The 24227-nt window shown below is 56.6% G+C and overlaps 2 protein-coding genes and 1 pseudogene across 2 annotated transcripts; all 3 read left to right on the top strand.

Annotated features, from left to right (window-relative positions):
• Window positions 1–814: 814 nt before the first annotated feature.
• On the top strand, window positions 815–18800 carry ABCD1 (ATP binding cassette subfamily D member 1). The gene is made up of 10 exons (XM_012437859.2): window positions 815–1714; window positions 4813–4993; window positions 10706–10848; window positions 10938–11106; window positions 11747–11841; window positions 14376–14521; window positions 14828–14973; window positions 17099–17183; window positions 17313–17438; window positions 17582–18800. The coding sequence occupies exons 1-10, from the start codon at window positions 815–817 to the stop codon at window positions 17814–17816; spliced, it is 2226 nt and encodes a 741-aa protein (XP_012293282.1). The 3' UTR covers window positions 17817–18800.
• Window positions 18801–19664: 864 nt separating this feature from the next.
• Window positions 19665–20168, top strand: LOC105707095 (cytochrome b-c1 complex subunit 7-like). Its single transcript, XM_064371520.1, has one exon. It carries the CDS (start codon window positions 19745–19747, stop codon window positions 20039–20041), a length of 297 nt encoding a protein of 98 aa, XP_064227590.1. The 5' UTR covers window positions 19665–19744; the 3' UTR covers window positions 20042–20168.
• Window positions 20169–23080: 2912 nt separating this feature from the next.
• On the top strand, window positions 23081–23730 carry LOC135272840 (small ribosomal subunit protein uS5-like; annotated as a pseudogene).
• The last annotated feature ends 497 nt before the right edge of the window (window positions 23731–24227 follow it).

The raw sequence follows: 24227 nt of genomic DNA on the forward strand, positions 1-24227 counted from the left end.
CCCTCGCGAGGCCTCAGAGGCTCCGCCCCACGCCGCTTCCCGCCGCGCCCCCGAGCGGAGGGCCAGCTCCCTGGGCGCGAGAGGAAGCGGCGCCTCTGGCTCCGGGCGCGCGGGGCGGGGAGAAGGGCGGGGTGAAGCGGGCACGCGGGCAGGGCGGGGTGTTGGCGGGCCGGCGAGGGCCGCTTCTCTAGCCCGCGCGGCCATCCCACGTCTCTGTGGTGCGGGAGGGGGCGGGCCCCCGCCGTGGGGCGAGAACGGGGTGGGGCGAGAACGGGGTGGGACGAGAACGGGGTGGGGCTTCCGCGCCCGGACTCCGCCCCTCGCCCCTCCTCCGCCTCCTCCCCTTCCCCAGACTCGCCCCTGGGGAGGGGTGAGTGGGTGGGGATTCTGGGCCGGTGGAGGAGTCACTGTCGCTTCAACCAGGCTGCGGAACGGACGGACGCGCCTGGTGCCCCGGGGAGGGGCGCCACCAGGGGAGGAGGAGGAGAAGGTGGAGAGGAAGAGACGCCCTCTCTCCCCGAGACCTCTCAAGGTTCTGACCTCAGGGGCCAGGGCACTGACAGGACAGGAGAGCCAAGTTGCTCCACTTGGGCTGCCCGAAGAGGCCTCGACCCTGGAGGGCCCTGAGCCCACTGCACCAGGGGCCCCAGCACCACCCCGGGGGCCTAAAGCGACAGTCTCAGGGGCCACCGCAAGGTTTCCAGTTGCCTAGACAACAGGCCCAGGGTCCGAGCAACAACCCTTCCAGCCACCTGCCTCAACTGCTGCCCCAGGCACCAGCCCCAGCCCCTGCGCGCCAGCCAGCCCAGGTGATATGCCGGTGCTCTCCACGCCCCGGCCCTGGCGGGGGAGCACGCTGAAGCGCACGGCGGTGCTCCTGGCCCTCGCGGCCTATGGAGCCCACAAAGCTTACCCCTGGGTGCGCCAGTGCCTGGCCCTGGCCAGGGGTCCTCAGGCTCCCGCCAGGGACCCCACACAGGAGGCCTCCGGGGCCGCGGCGGCCAAGGCCGGCATGAACCGGGTATTCCTGCAGCGGCTCCTGTGGCTCCTGCGGCTGCTGTTCCCGCGGGTCCTGTGCCGGGAGACGGGGCTGCTGGTCCTGCACTCGGCCGCCCTGGTGAGCCGCACCTTCCTGTCAGTGTATGTGGCCCGCCTGGACGGAAGGCTGGCCCGCTGCATCGTGCGCAAGGACCCTCGGGCCTTCGGTTGGCAGCTGCTGCAGTGGCTCCTCATCGCCCTCCCTGCCACCTTCGTCAACAGTGCCATCCGTTACCTGGAGGGCCAACTGGCCCTGTCTTTCCGCAGCCGTCTGGTGGCCCATGCCTACAGCCTCTACTTCTCCCAGCAGACCTACTACCGAGTCAGCAACATGGACGGGCGGCTTCGCAACCCTGACCAGTCTCTGACGGAGGACGTGGTGGCCTTCGCGGCCTCTGTGGCCCACCTCTACTCCAACCTGACCAAGCCACTCCTGGACGTGGCCGTGACTTCCTACACCCTGCTTCGGGCGGCCCGCTCCCGTGGGGCTGGGACAGCCTGGCCCTCGGCCATTGCCGGCCTCGTGGTGTTCCTCACGGCCAACGTGCTGCGGGCCTTCTCGCCCAAGTTCGGGGAGCTGGTGGCAGAGGAGGCACGGCGGAAAGGGGAGCTGCGCTACATGCACTCACGCGTGGTGGCCAACTCGGAGGAGATCGCCTTCTACGGGGGCCACGAGGTGGGGCAGCTTGGGGTGCTGGGCATGGAGGGAAGCATTTGGCAGGGAGGCCCGGGGGCAGGCAGTCGTGAGAAGTGGGGATAGCCTGGGACAGGCCAGGGCTGATGCCAAAGGTGTGGGCAGGCCATGAGAGAGTGGGGCTGGGGTGGGCAGGGCCTTGGGCCACCGTGGACTCAGGCGCGGTAGTGGAGAGGCAGGAAGGCTGGGTGGGGACTGTCCTGTGCTGGTTGCCTGCATGCTCCAGGCCACTTCTGCTTCCTCTCCTCCTCAAGGAGGTTGTCCTGGCCTTAGAGCTGCGATCCTAGCGGTTTAAGCCTTGAGAGCTCCTGCCTGCCCCACTCCTGTAGGCAGCTAGGAGGAGATGCCTGCCATTCATGAGCAGCGACCGCCGGACGCAGCCTGCTGCCCAGCCCCTCCTGGGCCCCTGGGCCCTTTGAAGGCCAGCGTCTAGCAGAGCTGGCCAGCCAGGCAGGCCGGCATTATGGGCATGACTCAGCCCAAGCGGAGGTTTAATGAGCAGCGCCCGGTGCAGCAGTGGGACTTGGGGTCAAGGCCACCCCCTCCTGAGCCCACGGGCCTGCCCAGCTACCAACTGGTTCAGCTGCCTTCCCGGGCCACCAGACCAGAGATGCCGGCCCCAGGCTGCCACTGCGGCGGGACACACTTCCTGCTCCTAGTGTGGCCGCCCTTCCGACCGCCGCCGGGTCTGTCTCCCGGCTCCCTGGTGGGCCGGGGCAGGCGGGCTAGGCAGGCGCTGGGAAAGGTTACTCCGGGTCAGTGCTCCCTTTATCTCGGCTCGGCCCCTCCCCTTCCTCGTGCCTGGGGTTGCAGCTGCCTTGAGCCGCGACTCAGTTTCAGTTCCCCAGTGCTTCTTGGGAGGAAGGGCACAATGGCATTCATCCCCTGAAGGCTTGTGTGTGCTCCCTGGGTCAGGTGACCTCTTGCCCTGGGACCTGGACTCACTGACTGTGCACCAGCAGAGAAGTAGGCTTGTCCCCAAACTCCACGGAGAGGGGCATCCCGGGTGTGGGCCAGACTGCAGATTCAGAGAAAAGGCACCTGGACTTCAGCCACCACCCCGGCTTCCCTCTCCTCTTCTCCCGCATGCTGGGCTGCAGGGCCTTGGCAGGCAGCCGCAGCCTTGGGCGAGGCACTTGGCACATTCCCTGCAGCTACATTGTCAGCCTTGGCTGGCACCCCTGCCAGCTCCCAGCACGAGTCTGGATTGCCAGGGTGCTTGCTTCAGGAATGGGAGATCAGGCTTGCGGGGAGCTGAGCTGTACAGGCTGACCTGGGTGGCAGGGGCAGAAGAGAGATCACTGGTTTTTTAAAGCCTTCATCTGAGCTAGCTTCAGGAAGTAGAGAGATCACTGGTTGTTTGAAGGCCTTTGTCTGGGCTAGCATCAGGAAGTAGTGTGTTGGCCAAGAGAGTTTGTTGGCTGGGGCTGGAGGGCCCCACGTGCATCTGCGGCCTGTCCACATAGGCCTCAGCTGGAAAGCTGTGTGGGGTGATAGGAACCCCCTGATGGCTGGATGGCCCTTGCTGGGCAGTTATATGGCCCATGCCAGTCCTGCTGGCTGATGTCTCCGTGGACACTGGCCTAGGCTCAGCTCAGGGCGGAAGCAGCTGACTGGCTGGAGGGCACAGAGTAGAGTATTCTGTCCTTCCTGGGATTGCCACGAGGAGGCTTATTGAAACACACATGCACACACACGCACACAATCTTTTGCTTGAGAACAAAGTAAACCTCTCTTGATAAGTCAAAGCATCATTTACAAAATCTGGTTCTCCTAGCGTCTCTGCCAGTGTGGTCCAAATTCCCACACTGGTTGCTACCATCAAGCTGTATGGGCTTGGGCAGGTCCCTTTACCTCCCTGGGCTTCAGTGATCTGTGTACAATGAGCACGTTAATAACTTGCAGTGGGACATGGTGAGAATCAGGTGCAGAGAGACAGGAGAGCACTTGGCAAACAGTGCCATGCTGGGCAGCTGTCTTCGGACGGCTGTGGGGACGCAAGGCTGGGGCACATGCCCCTGGACTGAGCCCAGAAACTCACAGCCCCTTGGCTACCTTGCCCGACACCTCCCACCTTCCCCACCTGTCTGACTGCTGCTGCCACCTCTTCCCTGCGGATGTCCCTTTCCCCTCCTGCTGGTGTCTTGACGTGGTGGTGGCCAGTGCAGGATGGGAGACAGAAGAGCAGGGGAGGCCTACCTACTGCTGAGGGAGCGAGGGCCTGGCTCGACAGTCATCGGGACATCCCCCAGGGCGAGTCCTATAGGGCCCAGCTCCTGGTTTCTATGGGAAAATGCCATGCAAATTTCTCACCAAAAGGAACTGTGGGAAGGGAAAGAGGGGGTTGAGCCAGGAGAGTGGGCATTATGGGCGTGACTCGGCCCAAGCGGAGGTTAATGAGCAATGCCCAGGGCAGCAGTGGGACTTGGGGTCAAAGCCACCCCTGCTTGATGGGGGCAGGGGCTGGGGGCTGGGTAGGGCCTTAATAGGCCCAGACTGTTGAACCGAGTTTTTCAAAATTATTTTTGGTAGAGACAGCATCTTGCTATGTTGGACAGGCTGGTCTCCAACTCCTGGGCTCAGGCAATCCTCCCACCTCAGCCTCTCAAAGTGCTGGGATTGCAGGTGTGAGCTACTGTGCCCAGCCCAAGAGCACTGCCTCTTGCTGTCCTGCGCTGCTCTTTGCTTAATTTAGGGGGATAAATTAGAGCTGATGGATGACCTCTGTAGACCAGGAGGAGGGGCTGGCAGGGAGAAATGGGCTCTGCAGAAGACAGAAACAAGGTGAGTGCCCTGGGCTGGTTTCCAGGGCCGACAGGGTAGTGGTGAGCATCCCAACTAGACAGGGAGTGGAGAGGGGATGGAGGCCGCACTGGGACATCAGGCAGGCCCTTACGCCCCCTCACACCTTGAGTTTCAGACCCGGCCCCACCCAATCATAACCCCCGACTCTTGGCTTTCTCATGCCCATCCATGGCATAGCGTGTGTGAGTGGCTCTGGAAGACTCTGACCATCGCCCCCGTGGGAGCTGCCGCTGTGCACAGCCACGAAGCCTCTCTGTGTCTGTCACTCCCCACAGGTGGAGCTGGCGCTGCTGCAGCACTCCTACCAGGACCTGGCCTCCCAGATCAACCTCATCCTTCTGGAACGCCTGTGGTATGTCATGCTGGAGCAGTTCCTCATGAAGTACGTGTGGAGCGCCTCAGGTCTGCTCATGGTGGCTGTCCCCATCATCACCGCCACTGGCTACTCAGAGTCAGGTGAGAGCCAGGGCGCCAAGAGGATACAGCGCAGGGACCCATCCCCACACCGCTAGGTACTGGGCTCACGAGGGCCCAGCTCAGCCATCCCGCCTCCCACCACCTCTGCTGCCCGTGCCACCAAGGCCCTGCTGCCACCCTTGATGCTCCCAGAGGTTGGACTTGCCTTTTGCCCTGCACGCACCTCACGCCCCTTGGTACCACTCAGCCAAGCCCAGGACTGCGAGTCGGGGACACCACACATCACTTCTCCAGGCACGGGTACCCTCACGCAGCTGCGCCTTAGGGGTGGGAGGATGTGGGGAGTACCTTGATCACTCCAGCCTCGCTTTCCTCGGCCCTAAGACAGCTCTGGCAAGTTGCAGAGGGGAGCCTCACCCTAAGGCGTTTTAGAGGAGTGGGGAGCCTGTTCTACCTGTTATTTTAGTGATAAGATTCAACAGTTAGGTTTTCTGCATTCCTGGTTTTTTTGTTGTTGTTTTATTTTGTTTTTTGGTTTTTGAAATGGGTCTGTCACCCAGGCTGGAGTGCAGTGGTGCAACCTTGGATCCCAGTTCAGCCTCCCCAGTAGCTGGGACTACTGGGCGCAAGCCACCACACCTGGGTAATTTTCATATTTTTTGTAGAGATGGGGTTTCCTAGTCAGATGATCCTCCCGCCTCAGCTTCTCAGAGTGCTGGGATTACATTCCTGTTTTGTTCCTCTGCTGGATTGCAACTTCTGCATTCTATTTTTAGTCCATTAGTGGTTACCCTTTACAAGATCAACAGGCGTACTCGTTAGGTTAATCAATAGCTCCACCTCCTCCTGGACCGTAGGACACAGAAGCAGCCCCCGTGGGGCGCGGCAGGCATCATAGCGCAGCCAGGAGTTGCATTTGTATCTTATTTTTCCTCTTTGCTATCGCCTTATCCATGCACATTGAAACTCGCTTATGGGTTTGTTGATTTCTGTGCTAACCATTTTGTTCTTACATCTCAGTCTCTATGCTCTGTTATCTTCCTCCAGATAGACATGTTTTGAGTTGTATTTATTTTTTTAACTCACAAGTATACTAGAACAGACATCAGTACTTCTAATTGTGGTTGGTTTTCTAAAAGTTCTTTCAGTAAGGGTTTTGTCGTGGGAAATTCTTGATTATTTATTGTAATTCTTTGTGCTGTTTCGTTTTGTTTTGGTTTTTGTAGGGGCAGGTTCTTGCTGTGTTGCCCAGGCTAGCGTGGAACTCCTGGGCTCAAGCCGTCTTCCAGCACCGGCCTCTCAAAGTGCTGGCATTACAGGTGTGAGCCACCACACCCAGCCTATTGTCATTCTTGATTATTTCTGTTGAAAATGTTTCTATTCCACTCTTATTCCCAAGCTAAAGTTGACTCGCACAATGGAGTCTAGGTGGACAGTTCTTTTGTCTCAGCCCTTTCACAGTGTTTCGTCGTCTCCTTGCTTCTTCTGTGTTTTACCTCTGGGTACTTCGATGATTTCCTTTCTCTTTAGCTTTCTGCAGTTTCACTATGACGTGTTTAGGTGTCAGTTTCCGTTTATTCTGCTATTATCTTTTCAAATGTCGCCTGACTCTCATTGTTTTACCGTCTTCTAGAACTCTTGGTTGTGTCTTTTGGTCTCTGTTTACCGTTCCCCATCTCACACCGTCGGTGAGATTCCGGGGGCTCCCTCAGGCCTTCTTCCTGCCCGCTGATTCACCAGTTCACCAGTCTTCTCTTTGGCCATGTCTAATTGGAATTTTGCTCACATTTCAGTGACTGGTTCTGTAAGTTCTAGTTGATTCTATTTCAAATAGAAATTTGTAAATGGAAATTTCCTTTTTCGAGTAGCCGTGTCAGGCTGTTTCTGTGTCTTATTTGCTCATCTTTTTGATGCCTCCTTTTATGCTGCATATCATGTTGTCAGACTTACTCCACCGGCTCTCTCTGAGAGTCTCATTCTGCCAGGCGGTCCTTTGAAAGCCCCAGAGGCAGTCTCTTCTGCCTCATGGTAGATCAGTTCCTTGTGCGGGAGGGGGATGGTTCCTGAATTGAGAGATAGTTTCATTTGAATTCATCTGAGCTCCACGCGCATCATTAGAAGTTCTCAGTGCACATAGAGCCCACGATAAGCAAAGAAAGCGTGCTGGTCTTCGCCCTGCCTGCCTCTGGGGCTCTCAAAGGACCGCCTGGCTGCCTGCTTCCCGATGGTCCCAGGAGCTTCCCTTGCTTTCTGTCAAGCTTGGCTCTGCTTGAAATAGTGTTATAGTTTACTCAGTTTGGTGGGAAGAAGGTTTTCGATTTATAAACAAAAGTCTGATTCTCTCCCTGTTCCTGTTTCCACCTCGGGGCTTCCATGCCCTCAGCTGTCTGTGTTGTCCTCTGGACGACTCACCAAGAGGAAGGATCTAATTCGGGGACTGCACATCAAGGGCAGCCTTGATGCCAGCGTGGGTGCCCAGCCCAGTTGGCATACCTAGCCCCGGGCACCAAGGCAGCCCACGAGACAGCACCTGCAGCCGCTTCTCTCCATGGCTACCCCTGGTCGCATTGGGCTGCTCCCTGTGTCGAAGGCCTGGGACTTTTCTGAGCCTCTGCCGTGCCAAGCTTTGTGGATGATTCAAAGGAGCACGAGCTCCTGGCCCTGCTCTGGTGGTCCTCAGAGCCAGCAGCCTTTGAAGGCTGTGAAGCGCTCCCTTTCCCAGCTTGATCAGCTCTGTCCTGTGGCCTTCTGTTTTTTGTTTTTGTTTTGTTTGTTTTGTTTTGTTTGAGATGGAGTCTCACTCTGTCACCCAGGCTGGAGTACAGTGGCCCAATCTTGGCTCATTGCAACCTCCAACTCCCGGGTTCAAGCAATTCTCCTGCCTCAGCCCCCCAAGTAGCTGGGACTACAAGCATGCACCACCACGCCTGGCTAATTTTTGTATTTTTAGTAGAGATGGGGTTTCACCGTGTTGGCCAGGCTGGTCTTGAATTCCTGACCTCAGGTGATCCATCCACCTTGGCTTCCCACAATGCTGGAATTACAGGCGTGAGCCACCGCGCCTGGTCCTGTAGCCTTCTTATTTCCGCACTCTGTCCTCTGCTGCCCATGCTTCAGTCCCTCTAGGCAAGGCCTTTCCTGTCTCCTTCCCTGCAGGCTCCATAGGGTCAGAGATTTTTGTCTGTTTTGTCCAGGCTGCGTCCCCTGCACCGGTGGCTAGTGAGGGTTCCAGGTGCTTCAAGGAGGCAGAGCATGCTGAGGGTTGGGTGGGGAGGCAGGCTCTTACCGGTTGGGGAAGATTTAGGTAAGCTTTGCTCTGCTGGCTTGCAAGGCAGGTGGGCTCAGGAAAGGGGCAGGACCTATGCCTCCCACTCCAGCCCAGAGACCTTGCTGTGTACAGCTCCGGGGCCCTGGCCTTAGTTGCCCAAGGCTCCAAGAGAACCCTCAGAGGACAGCTGGTTCTGCGCCAGGATGTCCTGGCCACAAAGACCTGTAGACCCTTCCCTTTGTCACAGCGACTGTCCAGCTCTCAGAGGACCTGGGGAGGAGGCTGTGTCCTTGAGGGCACGGTGGGAAGGAAGGTCCAAGGCCTTGACCTTTAGGATGAGCATCCGTACCCCGCCAGCCCAGTCTATTTTCCCAGTTTCCCAGGCCAGGCCCCTTTCCACCCTGCATGGCCCTGAGCAGACTCTGCATTCCATGTCCTCCCCAGCCCCCAGCCAATGATCCCTGAGGGTTCCCCCACAGGGTCACACGCACCCCTGGATAGAGTCCTTGGGTCCTCCACAGAACCTTCCTTCCTATCACCTCTGTTCCTGTGGGGACTCTAAGGATCAAGAGACTGAGAGTCAAGGCCATTGATGAGGGTCTACACTGTGACAAAAGAGCAGGTGAAGACAGGAACAGCTCCTGGGAGACGCAGAGACCAAACAGTATGGCCGTTGGCCCAGAGATCAAAAACCATGGTGTAGAGGGGAGGTGAGAAAGCGGGGCATGAGGCCGGGCGCGGTGGCCCACACCTGGAATCCAGAACCTTGGGAGGCCACGGTGAGCGGATCACCTGAGGCCAGGAGTTTGAGACCAGCCTGGCCAACACGGTGAAACCCGGTCTCTACTAAAAATACAAAAAAAATTGGCCAGGCTTGGTGGCAGGCTCCTGTAATCCCAGCTACTTGGGAGGCCGAGGCACAAGGCTCACTTGAACCTGGGAGGCAGAGGTTGTGGTGAGCTGAGATCATGCCATTGCCCTCCAGCCTGGGTGACAGAGCAGGACTTCATCTAAAAAAAAAAAGAAAGTGGAATGTTAGTATTTCAAAGCCAAACAGCCCTGGGCATTACATGACGAAGTTCAGATGTGACCCACTAGGGGTGACATCAGTGGTGCAGGACAGAGGGCAGGTGGAAGGAGCTAGTGGTGCCAAGGAAGAAAGCCAGATGCCTACTGGTGCGTTTTAAAGATCAATGTTATTGAGATGTAATTAACATACCATACAATTCATCCTTTTCAAATGTACAATCTAAATTCATTCGCAGAGTTGTGCAGCCATCACCACTAACTCGAGAATGTTTTTATTTTATTTTATTTCCCAAAGAAGCCCCAGACCCATGAACAGTCACTCTTCACTCCCTCTCTCCAGCCCCTGGCACTCACTCATCTGCTTCCTGTCTCTGTGGCTTTTGTGACTAGCTTTCTTCACTGAGCATCATGGTTTGAAGATTCATCCATGGCATAAGGTGAATCAGCCCTCCGTTCCTTTTCATGGCTGAATAATATTCCACTGTATGCACAGACCACAATTTCTTTATCCGTTCATCCCTTGATGGACATTTGGCTTTCTTCATGTTGTGGCCATTGTGAATAATGCTGCTGTGAACATCCATGGACAAGTCTCTATGTGCACGTATGTTTTCATTTCTCCTGGGTGTAGTTGCACTCCTAAGTGCAACTGCTGGGTCACATGGTAACTGGAGGGTTCACTTTTTGAGGAGCTGCCAGACTGTTCTCCACAGTGGCTGCGCCGTTTGGCCTTCCTGCCAGCAGTGCTGGAGTTTCCACCTTTCATCCTGGCTAGCACTGGTTATCTCCTTTGCATTCTAACCACCTAGTGGGTGTGAGGAGGTATCTCTTGGTAGTTTTGATTTGCATTTTTCTGATAACTAATGATGCTGAGCCTCTTTTGCTGTGCTGAGTGGCCATTTGTATGACTTATTTGGAGAAATGTCTGTTCATGTCCTTCACCCATGTGTGATGGGGTTATCTCTGTTGTTGAGTTGTAAAAGCTCTTTATATATTCTAGATACTGCACCCTCATCAGGTATGTGGTTCACCATTGCAGCGTTTTCTCTCAGTCTGTAGGTCATCCTTTTCACTGTCTCAGTGTTGTCCTTTGGTCACAAAAGTGTTTAGATGGATGAGGTTCGATTGATCTGTTTTTCTCTTGTTGGTCATGCTTTTAGTTTCCTAGTGAAGGAACTATTGCCATATCCAAAGTCATGAAGCTTTACCCTTGTTTGCTTCTAAGAGTTTCATAATTTGGGCTACACTGTATGTCAGCCTGTGCTGCGCTCTAGCTTGGTTTCTCTGTGTGGTGTGGAGAGGTCCCTCTCTTGTGCGTGGAGATAGAGAGAGAGATCTGGTCGTCCCAGCACCGTTTGCAGAAGAGCCTCGTCTTTCTCTCCAGCGGTTCATTTTTTACTTTCTCCCATCTCTGCCCCTCCCCACCCACAATCCGACCCTCTTGGGCTTTGCAGATGCAGAGGCTGTGAGGAAGTCGGCCTTGGAGAAGAAGGAGGAGGAACTGGTCAGCGAGCGCACAGAAGCCTTCACTATCGCCCGCAACCTCCTGACAGCGGCCGCAGATGCCACTGAGAGGATCATGTCGTCCTACAAGGAGGTACCCCCGGCCCAGCCCCACCCGTGCCATCCTTGCCGTGCTCCTCTCTCTGCACGTGGCAGGGGCTGAGCCAGAGTCGCCTCCCTCAGGTGACGGAGCTGGCTGGCTACACAGCCAGGGTGCACGAGATGTTCCAGGTGTTTGCAGATGTCCAGCGCTGTCACTTCAAGAGGCCTGGGGAGCTGGAGGACAGTCAGCCGGGGTCTGGGACCATAGGCCGGGCCGGCGTCCGTGTGGATGGCCCCCTGAAGATCCAAGGTAAGGCTGTCCCCTCCCTGTGAGTGAACCCGCCCCTGCTGTCACTGCTACCCTGGCTCCTCCCATCCCTGCTCCCTCACTCAGGGCCCCCCATGTGCTCCTGGCCCATCCCAGTCCACTCGAGACAGGAGGGCTGCCCGGCAAGGGGTTTGATGACTTAGGCCTGGTCAAGTCGGGCCCCTGGAGGGTATTCTGGGGAGAGGTGCTGCCGGCCACCCAGCTGCCTTGCCCTTTGAGGGCCCCAGCCTAGCTTATTGGTTGAAAACAAGGGGGATGGGGTACCCTCCCCCATGCAGGGCAGCAAGAGAAAGTTCCAGACAGTGTGCCAGCTGCTGGCTGTCGTGGGAGGCAGGCGCTGCAGAGGAGGGCCCCCGGAGGGGAGGGTTTCAGAGGACCACAGGGTGGCAGAGGATCAGAGGGTGGCAGCCCAAGGCACCGTACTAGACACTAGGGGAGGAGTTCGTCTCATTGGAAGACCTGGCTGTGTTCCCAAGGGGCCCTGGACCACAGGCTGCTGGTGGGGAACCAGCTGGCATGCTGCTGCGGGGTGGGAATGAGGGCATACAGCCTGGGGCACGCAGATCCCCCGGAATGCGGGGGCGCCACCACTCCCTCTCCTCACACTGTGCTCTCTCTGCAGGCCAGGTGGTGGACGTGGAGCAGGGGATCATCTGCGAGAACATCCCCATCATCACGCCCGCCGGAGAGGTGGTGGTGGCCAGCCTCAACATCAAAGTAGGTCCAGTGGGGAGGGTGACGGCCAGGCTGGGCTGAGCGCGTGGGGCCAGGGTGCCTGGCCACACATATCTGCAAGCCTCAGTCCTTGGCTTCCCGCCTGTCTGTGCTGGCAACAACCGTTGTCCCTAGATCTACGTGGCAGGTGGGCCAAGGTCAAGGTGAGACACCAACGTGTCTGACTGTTCATCCGGGGGCAACAGAGGCAAGGCTGATAAAAAAGACTAGAGATACCAGGATTGGCCAAGGTTCACCCCAGCATTCCTGGCCCTATCACCTGATGCCAGCTCCCCACACTCCCGAGAAAGCCAAGATTGGGGGGGTGGGGGCACTGGTTCAAACCACTCCTCGACTACCCTGGGAAGACCACAGCAAAGAATCCACAGATCACCTGTGTCCCCATCTGGGGGTTTGGATGGGGCTAGGGAGTGAGGGGGAGACCGGGGTGGAGGGACAGGTGGAGGAGTGACAAGGAGTCACTCATTCATTCATTTAACCAATGTGCCCTGACCTCTGAGGTAAATCAGGGGCTCTGCGCTCACGGAGTCCCCACCGTGGAGGGCACTAAAGTGTTACAAAGGTCTCCAGGTAGACAGCTGTACAGGGGACAGCAGGGGTCACAAGAACAGTGCTCAACGTCCCTGGGGGTGGTGTGGGTGGGATGAAGCCTTGCCCAGGAGTCGCCGCAAGCAAGTGGGCAGGCAGCTGAGGGTAGGGGAGTGGGGGGCTGTGGGCCTGAGGAGGTGAGAGAAGGGGTGCACCAGGGCTCCAGGGACTGGCACAGGTGGTTACCCCTCGCTGCAGGCAGTGGCCACTCCTGGGGTGGCGGGGGAGCTGATCACCCGTGGGTCCAAGGCCCAGCCCCTCGGGAGGGGACAGTCAGGTGGCTGCGTTAGCATCCTATGGCTGCTGTCACAAAGTGCCACAAATTTCGAGTGGCTTCCTCAGCAGAGACGGCCTCTCTTCCGGCTGGGGGACCTGCAGTCCAAGAGGAAGGTGCAGGCGGGGCGGGCTCCTGCCGAGGCCTCTGTCCCAGCTCCTGCTCTGCTGCCCCTCTGCGGACTTCCTTGGCTTCTGCCACGGCAGGTCAGGTCGGCCTCAGCTTGTCTCCACACAGCGTTTTCCCTCTGGGTGTGTCCGTGTCTCCGTCCTCCCTTTCTGTCAGGACACGGGTCACACTGCATTAGGGCCCACCCTGCGGAATGACCCTGTTTCCAAATAAAGCTCACACTCCGAGGTAGTAAGGATTAGGGTTCCCGCATAGGAGTTTCAGGGAACACAGTTCCACCCGTGAGACAACCTCAGGTCTTCCACAGGAGCCCCGTGTAGCATTGCTGTTGTTACTGTGAACTTCACTGACTCCAGGCCCCATGGCCTCCTCCCTGCACACAGCCCGCCTCCAGCCTGGCTGGCATTTTCCCACAGCAGGCATTTCCTAGCTCCTGCGAGGACCATAGAATCAGTGAATTGAGCCAGAGGTCTGTGATGCTGAGCCAAGGGGAGGCAGACATGGGGAGGCAGTGGGGTCTGTGTATCAGGCTAGACCATAAAGAAAGTGCCTTTTGGGCCGGGTGTGGTGGCTCATGCCTGTCATCCCAGCCTTCTGGGAGGCCAAGGCAGGCAGATCGCTTAAGCCCAGGAGTTCAAGACCAGCCTGGGCCACAGGGCAAACCCCATCTCTACAAAAATTTTAAAAAATACAAAAATTAGCCGATTGCGGTGGCCGTGCTGGTAGTTGCAGCTGCTTGAAAGGCTGAAGTGAGAGGATCACCTGAGCCGAGGAGGCTGAGGCTACAGTAAGCCATGATCCCACCACTGCACTCCAGCTTGAGCAACAGAGCAAGGCCCTGTCTCGTAAAGAAAGAACATGCCTTTTGTACCCAGTGACTCAGGAGGCCAAGGCCAGAGAATTGCTTGAGGCCAAGAGTTTGAGACCAGCCTGGGCAACATAGCAAGACCTTGTCTCTACAAAAAGCGTTTTCAAATTAGATAGGCTCAGCTACTCAGGAGGCTGACGTGGGAGATCACTTGAGCCCAGGAGCTGGAGGCTGCAGTGAGCTGTGATCGCACCAGTGCACTCCAGCTGGGGCGACAGAGTGAGATCTCATCTCTTGAAAACAAAGTGCCTTTCATGGCAGTTCCTTAAAAGGGGCTGAGCGTCGACCCTGCGCTTGGATTCCCAGTGAAGTGGGACTCGGATGGGATCGAGAGCGCCACTAACTGTTGGAACACACCTCCTCAGTCCGCTGTGGCGGAATAGCCCTTCCTCTTGTGCTGGCCCCCTGTTCTCTAGGCATGTCAGGGCCAGGTCTTGGCCTTTCCTGTGTCCTGGGCCAGGCATTTAGCTAGCGCTCAATCTAGCTAGGGCTGGGGACGCTGGATCCCATCCCCCAGGCCCTGCTGTCCCTTATCAAGAGATCAAGAATGGCCCGCCTGCTGGCCTCGGGCGTTGGGAGCCTCTCAAGACCGGGCAGGAGGCCACAGGGTGTGGGAAGGGGCCGTACTCTCTGGCGTCAGCGGCTGTTGCCCCGCAGGTGGAAGAAGGCATGCATCTCCTCATCACAGGCCCCAACGGCTGCGGCAAGAGCTCCCTGTTCCGGATCCTGGGCGGGCTGTGGCCCACGTATGGTGGCGTGCTCTACAAGCCCCCACCACAGCGCATGTTCTACATCCCGCAGAGGTGAGGAGCCCGTGCCTCCTCTTCCCCACCTCTTCCTGCCTGTGCGCTCAGACGTGGCTTCCTGCAGAGGCCCAGGAAGTGGTGGAGAGTCAGCATCTCAGGAGAGGACACCAGTGCTGTCCTCAGAGCCAGAGAGGGGCTGTGGTGCCTGCTCCCTCCACACTCGCCTGACCCACTGCCCTGTCTGTTTGGGGTCTGTGTGGGGTGTGTGCACGGGTAGTAATGTGAACCCCACCTGGAAGGCACAGAGCATCTTGGGGGAAGCAGGGCTGGCCCTTCCCTCCATGACACCCAGCTTTCCCACAGGCCCTATATGTCTGTGGGCTCCCTGCGTGACCAGGTGATCTACCCGGACTCAGTGGAGGACATGCGAAGGAAGGGCTACTCAGAGCAGGACCTGGAGGCCATCCTGGACGTCGTGCACCTGCACCACATCTTGCAGCGGGAGGGAGGTAGGAGGCCCGGGGCCAGCAGCCGCCCTTCGTCCCGCCCTGGCCTCTCCCTTGGCCTCCAGGGGGTGAAGATTATCTCCACATCCAGGAGTCTAAAGTGCCAGGCGCCGCAGGGGTGGGGCAGAGGGTGCTACCTCAGAGGCCCGCCTACCAGGGAGGACCAGCACCACACAGATGGCCCCAGGTGGCATGGGTGCCCTAGGGAACGGGGCACCTCAGGGGCGTGCACCTCATTGGGGAACCTAGGACACCCTCTCTTAGAGAAAGGAGGTCTGAGCTGAGACCTGCAGAATGCTGAGTAGTCACCCCGTCCAGGAGCAGGCTTGGTGACAGGAGAGGCTGGCTCACAGAGGGCCCTCTGGACCAGGCAGGAGCCTGGGCTTTCCCTGAGCGGGATCAGATGCTCTTGGAAGGACCATGGGGCGGTGGGCAGGGGCAGCATAGGAGAGGCAGGCCCACGTGTGCGGGTACGGGCGCTGCCAGGTTTATGCAGAGGTTTGGAGGGGGCTGGGGTGAGCAGAGTCGGGTAGATTCTGAGACAGCCTCTTGGGAGAGGAGGCCAGGCTGAGCTGTTGTCTTGACCTGGGCTTATCAAGGAGCGCTGTGTGTCCGCAGTGTCCATCATGCCTAGAGTGGAGGAGGAGAGCGGGCGCAGCTACAGGGGCACAGCAGGCACAGTGTCCACTTCTGTCTTTGAATTCTGAGCCTCTGGGTTCTGTCTCCAGCCCCCACTGCTGGGCGAGAGATGGCCTTGAGCAAGGACCTCGCTTCCTGGGGCCACCTTCATGGTTCAAGGACGTGGGCACCAAGCCCCTGGCCTGGCCCTGCCTCTTGCTCCTGCTGCCCTCTGCCTGGGAGCATGTGGTCCCTCCCGCCTCTGTGGCAGCCCTGAGTCCCCAGGGCCTGTGGCCGGCCAGCATGAGCCATTAGGATGGGGTTCAGCTGCGAGGAACAGAACTGGCCTCCCCACAGTCGTGGCTAAGATCATTCGTGAGTGTGTCCTACTGAGCTGTCAGGCCCCAAGAGAGGCAGGCCATGGTTGCCGGGGCTGGCCCTGCTCTGTGAAGGCCCCAGGGCTCCAGGCTTTTCTACTAGGTCACTCTGCTGTGTGTGGCCTCCATTCCCAAAGTCACCTCATGATCCAGGAGGGCTGCTGCAGCCCTCACATTGTGTCACAGGCTATAGGACGGAGGAAGTGGAAGGGAAGGGGCAAAAGGTATGTGCCATCTATCTTTTAAGGAAGGTTCCAGAAGCAACCATATCGAATACTGACAGTTATACCTCATTGGCCACAGCTTTGTCTCATGGTCATACCTCACCACAAGGCCGCCTGGGAAGCACGATCTGTATTCTGGGTGGCCAGACGCCCTGTCGTTACTTCCAGACCTGGGCCACGGAGGAAGGCAGCGTGGGGGAGAAGACGAGAGGGGTTGCTTCTGCCGCAGCGCCCCCACCCAATGCAGCAGCTGGCTCACCTGCTCATTCGAGCAGCCCACCCGAGCCTTGCCGAGGTGCTGGCACAGGGTAGTGATGGCGAGCCTCCTATGGGTGGCGAGCCCCCAGCCTGGGGAGAGCACGCTGGCCACTCTGGGGCTCTGTGCCAAGAAACTGAGTGGGCACCCCGGGGCTGCTGTAAACTGCGTGGGTGGATCATCTCCTGGATCCAGCAGGGTGGGTTCCTTCCAGGGCCATCAAGAAGGATGTGTTCTTCTTCTCTGGCCTTGGCGCGCAGATGGCCGGCCTCGCCCTCTGTATCTTCACATCTCGTTCCCTCTGTGCACATCCTCTGCCCGCACACCCCTTTGTATGAGGACACAGTCGTATTGAATTAGGGTCCACTCTGGTGACCTCATCTTAGTGTGATCACCTCTGTTAAGGCTCTGTCTATCTCCAAATAAGGTCACACTGAAGTGCTGCAGCTGGGACTGTACCGTATCTGCTCTAGGGGAACACACGATTCCATTCCCCTCCTCCATGATGAATGCCTGGCAGACAGACAAGGACGCAGAGGCACGAGGGCCCTGTCTTTTCAGGCAGCTCACTCCTGCAGCTGCCCCAGCTCCCCAGCTGGCCCCCAGGGCTCAGTGCTGGTGGAATTGAGCCGAGCCCCTTGCCCCCTGCCCAGGTTGGGAGGCTATGTGTGACTGGAAGGATGTCCTGTCGGGCGGCGAGAAGCAGAGAATAGGCATGGCCCGCATGTTCTACCACAGGTGAGCACTCTGGGCTGGCAGGCTCCCTGGGGTCCCCTGGGAGGGGAAGCAGCAGCCATGGAGCCCTAGCTGGGATGGGGTGCCAGGTGCTGGAGGGTTCACAGACTCTCCCTCGGCCCCGATCGCCAGGCCCAAGTACGCCCTCCTGGATGAGTGCACCAGCGCTGTGAGCATCGACGTGGAAGGCAAGATCTTCCAGGCGGCCAAGGACGCAGGCATCGCTCTGCTGTCCATCACCCACCGTCCCTCCCTGTGGTAGGCGCCCTCTCTCCCTGCCTGGGGTCGGGTGGGAGTGGCAACCTGAAGGGAGGAGGTGGTCTGGTGGGCCCGGCAGTGGCATGCGGCTCCCATCGGCAGCCCTGGTGTCATGCCCCTGACCCTGTCCCTGTCCTGGCCAGGAAGTACCACACACATTTGCTACAGTTCGATGGGGAGGGCGGCTGGAAGTTCGAGAAGCTAGACTCGGCTGCCCGCCTGAGCCTGACCGAGGAGAAGCAGCGCCTGGAGCAGCAGCTGGCGGGCATTCCCAAGATGCAGCGGCGGCTCCAGGAGCTCTGCCAGATCCTGGGCGAGGCTGTGGCACCAGCACCAAGTCCGCAAGGCCCTGGCGGCCTCCAGGGTGCCTCCACCTGACAAGACCCTCCCGGGCCCCTGCCCCGCTCCCAAGCTCGGATCACATGAAGGAGACAGCAGCAACTACCCACGCCCACCCTGTCCTGCATGCCTGGCCCTCCTCCTAGAAGACCCTTCCCGCCCTTGGGAACGTACCCATGGAGGGTGGCACCCTGCATCCCTCCCCCCATCCCCCATCCCTCCCCCTCCCTGGGGAGCTGCTCCACAGTGACTGGGCCCTGTCCAGGGCACTGAGTCCTTGACTTTGCTCCACAGAGGGAGCTGGGGCACAGGGGGCCCCAGTGCTGGCCACACAGCGCAGCCAAGCACCAGGGACCCCTCAGACCACAGCCCCGGCACTGCGGGCGGCCTCCCTCAGAAGACGTCTCTCAAAGACCCCACGCTCCATCCCCCGAGGGTGGTCAGCAGAGGCTACCGTCCCACGAGATGCCATAAAAGCCCCCCAGTGGAACCCATGGTCAGACAGAGCCCCTCACCTGCATCCTCTCCCCCCAGGAGCCCCAAAGAGCCTGAGGGAGAGGGATGCACAGCACTGCCTTCTGAATGAGAACGTAGCCCAGCCCCTCGGCCCCTTGCCTCCTCTTTCTACTGCCTAATTTATTGGATTCCCTATTCATAGCCATCTCCATGGCCAATGTGACTACCCTGCCAGCAGCGAGGGCGGCCCGGCCTCTGAGTCCCATGGGGCCCCGGCTCCCACTGATGCCAAACCCAGCCCGTGGGGCCATCACCCCGCCAGCCTACACTGCCAGCCGCCACCGGGCCGCACAGGCCACTGCTTGCCAGCCAGGAGTGCAGGCACCATGTTCCCAGCTCAGTGCCAAAGAAGGGTCGCCTGGGGGAGCTGTCTGCAGAGCCAGCGCCTGCCCGACGGAGACCCCACTGCCACCGTGTGCCTTTCCCGGGCCCTCAGCCCTTGGGCTGGGTGCCACCCCCAGTCCCCCAGTAAAAGCCTCCATTGGCAAATGCAGTCCTTCCTCCGTGCTCCGTGCCTCAGATTCTGGTGGTGTCTGCTGCGGGTCTCGGGGAGAGATGGAGAGGAGGGAGTGGGTTGCCTGTGGGGGAAAGAGTGAGTTGGGGAAAGGAATGGGCCAGACCCCCAAACCCCTCCACCAGGGAAAGTTCCCAGAAGACACGGTCCAGCCCTCCACGGAGCTTCACGCGGAGACTCGGTTCCCCGTGACGATGGAGGCGGAACCTGCAACAACCTCGCACAGAAATACTGGCTGAGCCCAAACAGGACTGGTGGTGGGGACGTGTTGCTCCCTGCGGGAGGAGCACCAAGGCAGGAGAAGGGATGTCTAAGCTGCCACACAGGGTGCTGTGGCTCTTCTAGGGGCAGGGGGTCACTTGTGCAGGGACCTGAGGGGAATCAGAGGCATAGCCCAGGGTGTTCGTGCTGCATGCAGGGGAAGGGAGGGCTGCGGCCCGCAGGCCTTGCAGGCCACACTACAGAGCCAGGACTTAGCCCAGAGGCCACCGAGGAGTTCTCGGCAACAGGGAAGCAGTGTGGAGTTCTGCAGGCATGTGGCTGCGTGGGAGGGTGGCCGGGGAAATGGGGTGCCGCAGCCCACCTGGCCTCAGAAGCACGAGAAATGAGAACATCCATGTGACCAGACCTTTATGCACGGATGGCCATAGCCTCCCAAAGGTGGGGCAGCCCGACTGCCCATCAGCAGAGAAATGGACAAACAGCCTGCCCGTACGGCGCGGTGCCATTCATCCATAACATGACACAGATGGACCTTGAAGAAGCCAGACCAATGTCCAGAACAGGCAAACTCATTGGGAAAGAGAGCAGACTAGTGAGTGCCAGGGGCTGGGGTGGGGGAAGGAAAATGGGGGGAGCTTCCTTTTAAAAAAAGAATTGTAGCCCAGTGTGTCCTCTATGACTTACCCAGAAGGCAACGGTTCACTTTCTGCCTAAAATGGCTGGCAACCAGGCTGTTTCAGCATCAGGCAAGTGGCTGGAGGGTATTCAAAAATGGTGTTACAATGCTGCAGGATTCAATAAACTGGCGTTAATGCAAGATGATACAGTGTACGGGGATGAAGACATAAAAGAACCCGTAAGAAGGCTTCCAGAGAACCTCTGTAATGACAGGACGTTTCGAATGAAGAGGGCACTGGACCCGTCCATGAAGCATCAGTGGACCAAATCTGAAGCGGAAAATTTCTACCTTGAACCACATCTGAAAGAGGTTATTCGGGAAAGAAAAGAATGAGAAGGATGGGAAAAGAAGCAACCATGTAGTTCAAGTCTATGGACGCAGCTGTTATGAAGATGATTAAACTTGAAACAATTTTAAGACTTATTTGGTCTGCATATGTTTTACTTTAAATAAATGTCTATTGTAAAAAAATAAAAATTTTTAAATTGTATTTTTTTTTATTTTTTAATGAGACAGAGTGTCACCCTGTGGCCCAGGTGGGAGTGCAAGGTTGCACTGCAACCGTGATCTCCTGGGCTCAAGCAATCCTCCTGCCCCAGCCTCCTGAGTAGCTGGAACTACAAGCGTGTGCCACCATACTCTACTAATTTTGCGATATTTTTCTGTAGACAGGATCTCACTGTGTTGCCCAGGCTGGTCTCACACAGCTGAGCTCAAGCAGTGCTCCTGCCTCAGCCTCCCACAGTGCTGGGATTACAGGGTTTCTTTTTATTGTGAAGAAAATGTTCTGGAACTATACAGCATACTAAATGCCACTGAATTGTGCACTTTAAAGGGATTGATTGTATATGTCTTGAATATCACCTCAAAAACAGGTAGCTAGATGATAGACGTTTGATGGAGAAATTGATACATAGACATGTAGATGGATAGCTGCATAGACACGATTGGTAGGTAATTGGCAGATGACGGATGATAGATTGATAGGTGACAAGTGATAGATCAAACATAATGCACGATAGATACATGGATAGATGATAGATGGATAGAGCGATGATAGATTATTTTAAATACTTTTTTAGAGATGAGATCTCACTATGTTGCCCCATCTGGACTCCATCTGCTGGTGTCAAGCAGTCCTCCTGCCTTAGCCTCCTGAGTTGCTGAGACTACAGGCACATGCAACAGGACCTGGTGATAGATAAATGATTGAAAGATACATGATAGAGGGATAAATGACAGAAAGATAGATGGAGAGACAGATGATAACAGGTAGATACGAAGCTACATGAATAGATCGATGATTTATTATGTAGGTAGCTAACAGATTGATAGATTGATTATAGATTGATAGGCGGATATTGATTGACAGATGATTGATCAATTGATGATTGGTTGATTGATGGAGAGAGAGAGAGAAGGAAGCATAGCCATTGCCTCAACCCAGACAAAACATGCTGAAGCCTGATGTTCCAGAAGGTTCGAGTAGTTGGAAGAACTCAACAGGCATGGGGGCAGCCTCTTCAGGGAGTGGAGTGGGCAGCAAGGTACCACTGGGCTCTGGCTTGGAAAGTTAGGTGGGTGACAGCACCCAGGCCTGGGGAGCAGGTGTAGCCGAGCGGATGGTACGTAGGCAGCTGGCTCAGAGCTTGGGGCTCCTCAGTGGGACGTGGGCCAGTGGAGAGGCCAGTGGTCCTTGAAGTTTTGATGGAGACAGCCTGGCTGAGGGGAGGGGCATGCTTGGCATCTCATTTAGGGGACGGGAGGTAGACCGTTGTATCTGCATTTTGAGGTTACGATTTACTCCTGATCCCAGGATGTGGCCGATTCAGAGGGCTGGGATTTGTTCCTCCATTTCTTCCGATGATTGTGCAAGTTGTCCGTGCTTGATCATAAACCCCTTTCAGTTGTTTATTTTTGACACATAGCTGGAATGGCTCTAATTGCTACAGATGGAAGGAGACGCACTTGGCAAAGACCACTCAAAAGGAAGCTAGTGGTGAAGAGATTATATCACACAAAGCAGGCTCCAGGGCAAAATCATTATTAGGCTTCAAAGAGGTTGTAGCGTACTGATAAGTATTCATTCCAAAGTGGGGAATAAATACATAAATAAGTAAATTTTTTTTAAAAGAAGTATTAGCAGCCAGGCGTGGTGGCTCACGCCTGTAATCTTAGCACTTTGGGAGGCCGAGGTGGGCAGATCACCTGAGGTCAGGAGTTCGAAACCAGCCTGACCAACACGGGGAAACCCTGTCTCTACTACAATACAAAAATTAGCTGGGTGTGGTGGCACGCGCCTGTAGTCCCAGCTACTCGGGAGGCGGAGGCAGGAGAATCACTTGAACCTGGGAGGTGGAGGTTGCAGTGAGCTGAGATCGTGCCAGTGCACTCCAGCCTGGGTGACAAGAGCAAAACTCCATCTCAAAAAAAGAAAGAAACAACCATTCTGACCTTGTGTGCACCTGCATAATGATAGAGCCTAAGATTACTACAGAACAAAAAAGTGGCAAGGAAAGGAAAAATCTGTAAATGAGCACATTCTCCACACAGGAAATTATACCACCTCTCACTGGGACTGCTGGTTTAAGCAGACTCAATTACTAAGAATAGAGAAAAATTGGGCCACGCATAGTGGCTCACACCTGTAATCCCAACAGTTTGGTAGGCCAAGGCAGGCAGATTACTTAAGGTCAGGAGTTGGAGACCAGCTTGACCAACATGGTGAAACTAAAATAAAAAATAGAAAAATGAGCCAGATGTGGTGTCTCATGCCTGTAATCCCAGCTACTCAGGTGGCTGAGGCTGGAGAACCACTTGAACTTGAGGTTTCAGTGAGCCGAGATTGTGCCCCTGCATGCCAGCCTGGGAAACAGAGCGAGACTCTGTCTCAAAAGAAAAAAAAAAAAAAAAAAGAATATAGAAAAGTTGAACAAGCTTGATTTACTGGGACCACACACTGTTTTCAAGTTCACGTTGGACATTTACTAACACTCACCATGTCCTAGGCTGCAAAACAAGACTCAACAAATAGCTAAAGGACTGGCATCATACCAGCGTGCTCTCAATGCAATAGAAAAAAGGCAGAAATTAGGGGCTCCCCCATGTTTGGAAATCGAAATTTAAAGATACACTACTGGCCAGACACCATGGCTCACAGCTATCATCATAGCACTTTGGGGGGCCAAGGTGGGAGGATCCCTTGAGCCCAGGAGTTGAAGACCAGCTTGGGCAACATAGTGAGACCCCCATCTCTATAACAATAAATTAAATTATTTTTGCTTCTTTTCCGAGAAAACACCAAACGGCAGATAACGCGGGTGCAGCGGGGTGCGGGGGGCTGGGGGCCCTGGGATGGGGAACCGAGGCCACATGATCAAGGACATGAAGGTCAATCAAGTCCCTGGAGGAGATCTATCTCTTCGCTCTGCCCATCAAGGAATCTGAGATCATTGACTGTTTCCTGGGGGCCTCTCTCAAGGATGAGGTTTTGAAGATTATGCCGTTGCAGAAGCAGACCCGTGCTGGCCAGCGCACCAGGTTCAAGGCGTTTGTTGCTACTGGGTACTAAAATGGTCATGTCGCTCTGGGTGTTAAGTGCTCCGAGGAGGCAGCCACTGCCAGCTGCGGGGCCATCACCCTGGCCAAGTTCTCCACTGTCCCGTGCGCACAGGCTACTGGAGGAACAAGATGGGCAAGCCCCACACCGTCCCTTGCAAGGTGATGGGCCGCAGTAGCTCTGTGCTGGTGCACCTCATCCATGTGCCCTGGGGCACTGGCATCATCTCAGCACCTGTGCCCAAGAAGCTGCTCATGATGGCTGGTATCAGTGACTGCCACACCTCAGCCAGGGGCTGCACTGACACCCTGGGCAACTTCGCCAAGGCCACCTTTGATGCCATCTCTAAGACTTACAGCTACCTGACCCCCTCGTCAAGACCCACAGCAGAGTCTCTGTGCAGAGGACCCAGGCTCCAGCTATGGCTACAACACAGGGTTTTTATACAAGAAAAATAAAGTGAATTAACCCTGAAAAAAAAATTAAATAATTTTTTTAATTTAAACAATAAAAATAGGCCGGGCACAGTGGCTTACGCCTGTAATCCCAGCACTTTGGGAGGCCGAGGCGGGCAGATCACCTGAGGTCGGGAGCTCAAGACCGGCCTGACCAACATGGACAAACCCCATCTCTACCAAAAATACGAAATTAGCTGGGTGTGGTGGCGTACGCCTGTAATCCCAGCTACTCGATCACCTAAGGTCAGGAGCTCAAGACCAGCCTGACTAACATGGCAAAACCCCGTCTTAAAAAAATAATAAAATACAAATACAAATAAACAATATAATGAAGGACAAAGGGATCTCCCTCCAGGTACGACTGCTAGCTGAAACATCAGGGCACCCAGGGGCAAAACACATGGGTGGGAACAACTACAGCCCTCGCTTCTCCAAGCGCCGCTAAAAGGAGTGCAAGGAGATTGCAGATGTAAAAGGGAGGAGTTCGCCCCAGAGTGAGGGC

This window comes from Aotus nancymaae, unplaced genomic scaffold (assembly GCF_030222135.1).
Source record: "Aotus nancymaae isolate 86718 unplaced genomic scaffold, 86718_ANA_hifiasm-v0.15.2.pri h1tg000138l, whole genome shotgun sequence".
NCBI classification, from domain to species: Eukaryota; Metazoa; Chordata; class Mammalia; order Primates; family Aotidae; genus Aotus; species Aotus nancymaae.

What these genes read in the sequence shown, in the direction of transcription:
- ABCD1 (XM_012437859.2), top strand. Translation starts at nt 815, where the DNA reads ATGCCGGTGCTCTCCACGCCCCGGCCCTGGCGGGGGAGCACGCTGAAG. An exon ending in CCTTCTACGGGGGCCACGAG is followed by an intron (nt 1,715 to 4,812) that starts GTGGGGCAGCTT and finishes CACTCCCCACAG; the next exon opens with GTGGAGCTGGCGCTGCTGCA. An exon ending in ACCCACCGTCCCTCCCTGTG is followed by an intron (nt 17,439 to 17,581) that starts GTAGGCGCCCTC and finishes TGTCCTGGCCAG; the next exon opens with GAAGTACCACACACATTTGC.
- LOC105707095 (XM_064371520.1), top strand. Translation starts at nt 19,745, where the DNA reads ATGGCTGGCAACCAGGCTGTTTCAGCATCAGGCAAGTGGCTGGAGGGT.